The sequence below is a fragment of the Thunnus maccoyii genome, chromosome 15 (genome assembly GCF_910596095.1).
Source record: "Thunnus maccoyii chromosome 15, fThuMac1.1, whole genome shotgun sequence".
Classification (NCBI taxonomy): domain Eukaryota; kingdom Metazoa; phylum Chordata; class Actinopteri; order Scombriformes; family Scombridae; genus Thunnus; species Thunnus maccoyii.
In genome coordinates this window covers 17,049,364-17,059,280 of record NC_056547.1, presented here as the reverse complement: position 1 = coordinate 17,059,280, position 9,917 = coordinate 17,049,364, and the positions used below count along the sequence as shown (strand labels likewise).

At 44.3% G+C, this 9,917-nt stretch overlaps 1 protein-coding gene across 1 annotated transcript; it reads left to right on the top strand.

Annotated features, from left to right (window-relative positions):
• Nucleotides 1-964: 964 nt before the first annotated feature.
• On the top strand, nucleotides 965-8,605 carry trib1 (tribbles pseudokinase 1). Its single transcript, XM_042436729.1, has 3 exons — nucleotides 965-1,802; nucleotides 2,598-2,890; nucleotides 5,967-8,605. The coding sequence occupies exons 1-3, from the start codon at nucleotides 1,482-1,484 to the stop codon at nucleotides 6,439-6,441; spliced, it is 1,089 nt and encodes a 362-aa protein (XP_042292663.1). The 5' UTR covers nucleotides 965-1,481; the 3' UTR covers nucleotides 6,442-8,605.
• The last annotated feature ends 1,312 nt before the right edge of the window (nucleotides 8,606-9,917 follow it).

Below are 9,917 nucleotides of genomic sequence, written 5' to 3'. Positions count from 1 at the left end.
TTTGCAAAAAAGGGGTGATAGTGCGTACACACATGGGCCAGCTGGTGCTCTGTGTTTTAGTGAATGCTCAGTGAGCCTCTAGTGCAGCCACTATGCTTGTTCAACATAAAGCAGTGGAAAAAAAGAACTCTTGCGCAACACGCACGTTGTCACGCGGGTGTACACACCCCAACAAACACTCACAAACATTCACATTTATAATTAACTCACACCGTCAGCTCATCTTAACACTCATCCTCACAGGAATGTTGTTGGAACTGACTTTATACTGTATTTCACTCTTCAATTTCTGGTTCTTACATTATTAAGTAACAGTCCATAGTTCACTGATTATACTTTTTTCAAGAATATTGCACAATTTTCACACAGATTGCACAGTATTGGCTTGCTTGCTTGTGGTATTTGGGTATACAAGTAGTTTTAGCTTGGGATCAGTGTCTCTGGGAGGCCAGCTGCTGTGATCTTGTTTACAGAACTGTGCTGGCATATTTTATGTGAATGCTTATAGCCCAAGCACCATGGCTTTATGGGGGTGAGTCATATCCACATAACAAACAGGCCCAGCAGGGGAAAATATCATGGTGATGTTAAAGCTAGCGTTAAGATACATACACTGGAGCTTTGTATTGGCTAGTTCACACTTCAGGCCTAACATTTGAAGAGTAAACAGTCCAGGTGCCACATAGGAGGTCTGTGGAGAGATTGTTGCAACTAGCGATAAATAGCAATAAGAGCTGAACATTAAGGAAAAACTGAGTCAGACAGGGAGTTTTAAATGTTGTTAATTATTGTCTAAAACATGTGCATGCTTGATGAGGCAGCTCTGATAAGTAGCAGATGATTTCTTCATTGCTCTCACATGGTTCTTTTCAGTAGCTATCAGCAAAAAAAAATCTCAGGGCAGGAATTTTGGAGATTTCATTAAAAAAAAAAAAAAGGATACCAGTAATGTTTGTGCCACATGCTCACGTAGTCTTCTGTGAAAGGTAATACAGCGAGCAGTTTCATCAGAGCTGAGCTGGAGTCGGTGCCGTTACAGGATTGCTCAATGGTTGTGTCACCAGGAGGCTGGACTGGTCGGGCGGAGTGTTTGAGCTCAGTGCTCAACATCACTGGAGCTCACTCACTCTCTGCCTCTGTCTGAGTGAGGCGGTCTCTCTCCCTCTCTCCCTCTCTCTTTCATTCTCTATCTCTCTCTCCCCCCCTCTCTCTCCCTCTCTATGCTTGGTGCTCTGAGGGATCGGGATTTTCTCATCAAAAGTATACAGACCTCAGAGCCACGGGCAGTCACTCAACAAAAGGACGTAGGTTGGATTACTACGAGAACGCGCCGCCACTCCGTTGAAGTTTGATTTTTTTTTTTAAAAAATTTTAGCTCCACTAAGGCTATAATAAGTCTCACACACGGAGAAATGGATTGCACAGTTTGTAGTTTATTTTAACCACCATCCTATATTAGTAAGGGTCTCGTTTTTGCTTTCATGGTGAATCGGTCTATCAGGATGAACTTGCAGTGGAGCAGCCCGGTACCCTGCATCCGCACCGGGAGAGTCGCGCACAAGCGGCTGGACTCAGACGATCAGCCGCCGGCTAAATGTGCCAGGCTTAGCGCCGAGGCGGGGGACACACAGGGACTCCTCGGCACCTCTCCAGGGTCTCCGGTCAGCCCGCTTTCAAACCCTATCCCGGCGACCCACCAGGGACCATCCAGGATAGGACCGTTTCTGCTTCTACCTCTGGCGGACCGGGAGAGTATGCACAGCGCGATGAACACCGACACTGGCGATGAGCTACTGTGCAAGGTATGCGCAACCGCGTCATTGTGCAATTTCTCTGAATGAATGGTGTTTCAAGACACCGCGTTAGCCTGTCTGATATGTCATCATTATTCAGCCGACTTTTTCAACCAAATGTCATTCTCATGCGAAATGTGTCACACTTTGCGTAATAACAGCAGTGTTGCTTCACCGTTTTTAAATCTGGAACTATATAAGGCTCTATGATTATTTTAAATCTGTTTACATTTTATACCAAAAAAAAAAACCACACAACCTCATATAGTCTTTCCTGGGTTGAGAAAATACAGCCTGAATATTGAAGTCCACCTATTATTGCCTCTACTGCTTCACACCGTGTCTGTCAACCGGGCTCATTTGCATACACGTCACTGCAATACGCCACGCTGTGACACACAAAAATGCAAACATGTGAGGCAAAGAAAGACCATCATGATAAGGATCTGTGCTGATAACGTCGGTGCCCTCCACTGTTCCAGATCCATGTGTTTATTTTGCTTGATAGACCTGCAGGCGTTTGGCTTTGTTGATTAATAAAGTTAATCTCTTCACGCTTTGATGATTCATTTGTCATGCTCTTGCAAAAGCAGTGTATTGAGATGGAATCAAAGCATATCCTACGCCTTTTTTAACTCGCTGCCAAATTTGCATGCCTGTTTCCTCAGATGATCATTAAGAACATACTGACCCAATGCCTCCTCCCCCTCACAGACAGTCTCTCTCCCTCCCCTGTCTCCTTAATTTCCACTCTGCATCTCCTTCCCTTCCCTCCTCTCCCTTCTACTTTCATGTCTCGCCCAGGTCTTTGACATGGGGGTGTATCAGGAAAAGATCAGAGCCTACGGGATCCTACCAGCCCACAAGAATGTGGCCGGCATCAGGGACATCATCCTCGGCGAACGCAAGGCCTACGTGTTCCTGGACAAGGACTTTGGGGACATGCACACCTTGGTGAAGAGTTGTCGCAGGTTGGATGAGGAGCAGGCCTGCAGACTCTTCCGTCAGGTGGCACTGGCTGTGGCACACTGCCACCAGGCAGGCATCGTGCTGGGCGACCTCAAACTGCGCAAGTTTGTCTTCGCTGATGAGAAAAGGTGAGATGAGAGTGACATTCCTTACATTCAAGGATTTAAAACTTCAGTCAATGTGAGATGACACCGAGATTATACTGCTGAAAAGTTTCCTCACATTGTTGAACCTGCTCAGCATCACATTCCTTTTAACTTTATTTGGATGCTGTCAGACTTGAAGACATGCAGTTTAGTGGGATGTGCAATTGAGGACAAACATGGCAACAGCTGCTACACACAGGCCATGTGTGCAGATATCAATGTGGGCACAGATCGAGTAGGAGGTTCTGTACTTGTGGAGGCAGACTGCACAGTTTCCCAGATTTTCGCCCTCTCTGTCTGTCTCCCTTTCTCACTCTCGACGTGTCTCTTTGTATGCATGTTGGGCGTTTGTTTTGCATGCGTGTGTGTGTGTGTGAATGTAGTGGGTGGTAGTTTGGCAGAGCCGCTAGACGAGGCTGGTGAATGAGACAATCATCTCCCCTTCTGTGGTCTGTATCTCTGAATATATTTATTACTCATTATTTATTAATAAATTACATCATAACTATGCTGCAGAATAACTGATGCTTCCAATACTGATTCATTCAAATAGACTTTCATCCATGAAGGAGTAGTTCAAAGCGCCATCCTTTGAACTCGCTCCCACACACACACACCCACTCGCACATACACATGCCTTTTAATGTCTGCATCTCTGAGTACTACTCTGTTCAGGAAGACACACAAAAACCCTGCTTACAAAACTATTTGTCGCCTCTTTGCCCTTGCGTCACTCTCTTTCCTGTAAGCACCCGCTGATCCCACACAACCCCCCCTCCGGCTTTCCAAAGGCCCTTTTTCATGGAGACTTTTTAACAGTAACATTCTCCAGCCATGACCTCTGGGTTTGCAGGGTCACACTGGATGAATGAGAGCAGACAGCCTGTGAGAGAAGTTGAAGTCAGTTGTGTCCCTCTGATAGCTATACGGCTGCAGAGCGATGAGTCACAGTGTATATGTGCAAAGGGTAAGAGGAGGGGGGCTGCATTACTCTTTTTCTTTGTGCGTGTGTGTTCATACATGCATGTTTGTATGTTCGCTGATTACGGGCCCTATTGCAAGCGCAAATGCCTTGTTGCCTGTAATTCAGTATGTTGTTAGCTGGCATTAACGCTAGTGGACTGACCCACAAGACCCACTTGACCCTGCAGCGGTGGGATGACATCTTTTTTTTACACTGACTTCTCTTTACACTGTGGCTGGCGACATACTGTAACGCCACAGCAAGTGGATCTACTGTGATGTGACTATAAAAACAAAACTGCAGATTTTGCTGATAGCATTAGATGGCTGCATGACATCATGGAACTTGGCTGTATTCGTTTCCAGAAAATCAGTGTTGTGCATTGCCGCTTCAATCCAATCACAGTGTCTTTTGACACGCATAAGTCTCCTTGAAATGTTGCATGACCTCATTTATTTCGTCATACATTCTTCCATATTCACAATCAGGCATCTTTCAAAGGCCAACAATCAAGCTGTGATGCAATGTCCTGGCCAACAATGCAGCGCTCGAGCCAGAGACAGAGAAAGTCACAACAATTTGACAAATGCTATCTCCATTCACACACACACACACACACACACACACAGTGCAGTTGGAAAGACAGTTTAGGGAAGGTGACTAGCACTGTGAAGCATGCAGAGCTCCACTGCCGGGCCAGCCTTCCCGTGCGTCACTGATGTGGCAACAGCCATTTGAGGGTAATTATGGGATGGCTGGCGCCGCGAGTGTGGGACCCAGGTGCAGATAGCCTCGGCTCGAGAAAGAGAGAGAGAGGAGGAGAGGAGATATGTACTCTCGACAGAAGGATGAGTCACTCTCTCCACCCCTCTAACTCTCTCTGTTCTGTTTCCTTTTCTGTCTCCATCTCTCTTTCTCCTCTCCTGACTTATCTCCTCCACTATCTTAGTGTTTAAATATCAGCTGCTTTCTATGTTGGTCCTTCAGGCTGTCACTCTTTTCATCCCCTCTCTGGCTGTCTATTTCCTTCTCCAGCCACTCTGTCTGACGGCTGAAGAGGCTCACAGACCCTCTGAATTTGAGATAAAACGCCGCACATCTTACGTGTGTTTGACTTGATAAAGCCTCAATCAGTGTGTCAGTCTCAGGAGCATATCCCGAGAGGTACAAATGAATTTTTAATTAAAAACACAGCATGTCTGTTTCTGCAGAAAACCGATCCCCCTTGAAATTATTTAGTGATATTTGTCTGTCCCCAGAAAGAGCAGAAGTTTCCCATCGTATGATCTATCTTTGTCCCGTCAATCATTTTGTGAGAGCATTACACTCTCACAATCTTATATGCTCTGGTGCAGGGCTAAATGTACGTCCTGTCATTAACATGGCTAAATATAGCATTATGTGTGTGAGCTGAGGAGGAGGAGGTGGAGGGGGTGCTGGAGTTGTATATTTATATGTGTGTTTATGTGACTATGTGTGTGCCAGGAAGTCGTTGGAAATTTGCTTAGGCAGCTCTGCTCAAACTGGATTCACTGTTGTGCACATAGGTCATAGTGAGTTCATCGGTGTCTGGTGTGTGTGTGTGTGTGCGTGTGACTGTCTGCCCATCTGTCTGTCTTAAAGCTAAATGAAGGATGGTTGTTTTTCCATGATGCAATCAGTGACTTACATTTAACAGATCTCTGAAATGTTTGACAGTGTTAAACAAAGCCACTGATAGAAATACACAAACATACACACACTCAGTTGTGCACTAGACCGAGGAATGACTTTAAATGTTGTTGTACACTCTGAGAACATAATTTCCAACAACAACATGACATTTAGCAAAAAATGTTCTACTTTCTTCTACATTAAGTTCTTAGGTTGCTTGTGTATATAATAATAGATGATGTCATTGCTATCACATCTATCACAATCTAACTAAAGCCCTCACTTCTCTCTGCAGTTGTATTAAATGAGGTTTGAGACTTAGTCATCGCTGCTATAAGTAGCTCACGGAAAGGAATCCCCAATGTAGTTGACATTTCTCTGCATTTTCTGTGCTCTTAAAGGTGAAAATGTCCTAACCTTTTGTCTGTTTTTTCCTCGCAGGACACAGGTGAGACTAGAAAGCCTTGAGGATTGTCGCGTCCTAGAAGACCCAAGCGACGACTCCATGTCAGACACCCACGGCTGCCCTGCTTACGTCAGCCCAGAGATCCTCAGTGGCTCGGCGCCTTACTCCGGCAAGCTGGCCGACATGTGGAGCCTGGGGGTCATGCTGTACACCATGCTGGTTGGCCGTTACCCCTTCCATGACCCGGACCCGGCCACGCTGTTTTCCAAAATCCGCAGAGGCCAGTGCTGTTTGCCAGAGGGCTTGTCGCCCAAGGCCAAGTGTCTACTCCAGAGCCTGCTGAGGAAAGAACCCTGCGAGAGACTCACGGCGACTGAGCTGCTCGTTCACCCGTGGTTCCACCAGCCGCCGTCGTCGCAGGAAGTGGCGCTGGGTGAACAGGAAGTGAGCTCGGCAGAACAGATGGTGCCATCTTTTGACGTGGAAGAGGATGATGATCTGTTCTGCTGACGGACTCGATTCAGCTGGCTTAGGGACCAAAACAAAAGAGCATATTGCTATGAGGGATTCATTGTTCTTTTTTTTACATATGGCACTTTTTAGAAAACCATTTGTGTACTGTTGTGTGTACATACACCCTCAAGCTTTTTACAAAAACTTAGTGTACTGTATTTTGTTGTCGTATATATGTTACTTGCTAAGGGCATTTTTTCACAATGATCATTCATTGTGTTTCTATATGTGCGTTTTTGAACATTTTTTGGTGCTAAAACAAATAACAAGGACTCACAATTTGCCAGATTATGTTAACAAAATAATCTCTGCAGGCTACTATGAGTGTATCACAGAAAATTAACCCATGGCACAACAGTAGTCACCAATGCTTGCTCTCAGCCTGGACTCACAAGGCGTCAGAAAGCATTAGATTAAGTCTGGGCGGGAGACGAAGAGACCGGGATGTTGTTCCTCTCACTCTCTGACCAGGCTGGAGGCACCACCAGCTGACTCACCGAACGGCTCGAGGAAGGCCTAGCACAAGCTTGATGTCTCGCAGCAGGCAGTGACATAGAGTGAGAAAGATGGTTAGCAGAGGACTGATGTGTCACACTCAACGGGATGCTACAAAGGTGTCTCACCACCAGTCTGGCAACGTCTCAGCAAGTGGAGAGCATTTACAAATCTCACGCCACGCGCAGAAGGTTGAGAAAGGGTATTGCTGGTGTAAGGCTTGCAGAAAAGTGGGAAGAATTTGTCACACACATACGCAACAATAAGCAATGACACTGGGCTAACACCAGTCTCTATAAATGGCTAACAGAGAAAGGTACATCTAAGTCATTTTCTCATATTTAACAGTGAAAAGTAAAACATTTACCTTATATAAAAAAAACATGCTCAAAGCTGAATATTGAATATCATGTAAAGGTTGCACCCAAACAGGAAGTGTCTATTATCAGGGTCTGACCTTGGAAATTAGACAGACATTCTGCCTGTGTGCGCTAACACTAATGCTTCTAGTTGAACATAAGATTCTGGGAGCAACTGTGGGTCTAAAGACTTGATCACATGCCTTTGCAGCAGCAGAGATGGTGTGATAATTCTTATGCCTGAAGGCATTCAACAGTAGGATCTCAGAGGAAAAAGTAAAAATAAACAGAGAACTCAAATGGTACTCATGCAATATGAATTTTCTCTCAATCCAACACTGTTTTTTTTTTTTTTATTATTTCAGAAGACTTTCTCAGCTGAACAGTGGAGCTCGTTTTGTTCATTTCTCTTGGAACAGTATGTCAAGCTGTGTTGCTTTAATAAAGCCGAGCTGTGCTGAGTGTTGTGCCCGTATCACTGTGTTTCATAAACTGAATGGCTCTGAATCAGTCGCAGTCAGGCGATATTTGATGTTGGTGGTCTGATGATGACTCAACACTTGAGCGTGTCTGCAGAGAATGGTCCTGACCTTGGCTGGTAGAATCTGTTCTGACTTTTTCACCTCTGTAACGGTACTTTTTTTTTCCCTTCCTTTTTTTTTTTTTTTTTTTTTTTTTACCATTGAAAGCTGTGGATCCATGGAGACTAGTCATCATAGTTAGTGACATGATGTACCACGTTCTACTGTAAAAGGTGTTTTTATCTTTGAGTGTGACAGGCGGATGCAGTGTTTCAGTGACGTTGAGAATTACAGGCTACTGTAGGTCTGCAGCCAGCTATTTCATTCTGGCACAATCATTTTGACAATGTTACTAAATCTGGCATATCTGAGAAGCGCTGTGCATTTAATTTTTGGGTCACATAGTAGACTAATAAAAGGTCTATTGCAGTACTTTAATTATTTGCTCTCATCTGTGTGGGATGCCAGATGGGAACAGACTTGTGACAATCTAAATTGTTTCTCACGGAAAAGTAATTTAAGAGATTTACGATTTTGTTCCTGGTTCATACATGTAGAGTGAGTCACACATTTCATGTGACATGTAGAGTAAACTGACACGGGTGCACAAACTTCATATTGCACTGTGAATTATGTATTTGTGACACAACCTAGAGGCTATTAAGTCTAGATAGGTTATACACAAGAGATATATTCATTGTAAAAAAAAAAGAAAAAAAGATGTAAATATGTATATTTGAAATATGTGTGGAGATGTTGAATAAAGATCACATTTTTTCATATTCACATGGCTTGTTTTTTTCATCACTGCTGCTCGTCTTTCCCACACACACACACACACACTCATTCACACACCTGCACGTCACACAGCTCTCCTGCATGCCTCTCAGGTTTTCTCCCCACACAGCTCTTCATCACTACGAGTGAAAACAATACATTTTTCTCATTTTCCTCAGTGCTTTCAATTCCATCCTTGTGAGGAAAAAAAACCTCTCTCTCTCCATCTGGGCCTCTAACCATTTACTCTTCTCTGACCTTTCCGCAATGTAACATTTAACTCTTCAAACACACAAATGTCAATAGTGGGTCGCTGCTCTCTCCTCTACTTTTGTCTTTGCGGTAACCGATGAAACTGGAGGTCAGCTCATCAAACACTGAACACCAACACTATTTAAACTCTACTCTTTTTTTATTCAATCCACATTTCCTTGTGGATCATTGTTTGACCTATAAGAGCTTGGCATGTCTCCACCCTCGTGTTATGACTACCTTAGGCATCGCTGGCTGGGGCTTGCGTAAGCGTTGTGTGTGTGTGTGTGTGTGTGTGTTCATGTGCATACCTGCCTGTGCACGTGTGTGTGTGAGAGAGAGAGCACAGGAGTCAGATTAGGTATCAACAGGGTAGCTGGAGTGTCTCCGCTGCTGAGCTGCCAAACCAATGATTGCGTAACACGTCAGAGACCTCCAGGGATAACTACAGGGCCCCCCAAAAAATAGACAAGTAGTAGGTCAAGTAATGAATATCTGGAGAGCTCTGTGTGTGTGTGTGTGTGTGTGTGTGTGTGTGTGTGTGTGTGTGTGTGATAAAGGGTGAGTTTGAGAAGGGGAAGGTATGTGAGGAAGTTTTTTGTGTACATGGAAGTAGTCAAGGTAGTAGTTCAGGGGATAAAATATTTGCTAAAAGTTATGGTTAGGATTCAACAGAGATATTTTGTGGCGAGGAGTACAGATGAGGTGAGGTGTTGAGAAATGTACTCAGGTATGTTCTGCATCTGCATGATCTCATCCTGTTCCTCGGCCACATGTGTAAACTTTATCCTTCCTGGTGATCCAGGACCATTTAAGTTTCCTAACCGCATAATCCTTTAAACAACACACAAACTTCCTCATGACGTGTTTCTCCTCTCAGATAGATGTCACACACACCAGAGCGTCATCAGATATTTCCTTGATCCTCCCTGAACTCATTTGTTACAATAGAAATATCAGAGTGGTGCGTTTGCTGGTACTTATAAGGAGGTTTCTGATATTTGAAACAATCTTAAGGTCTTTGTCAGGGAAAGAAAGGCCCTAGATGGTCTGGATTTTAGATACACTG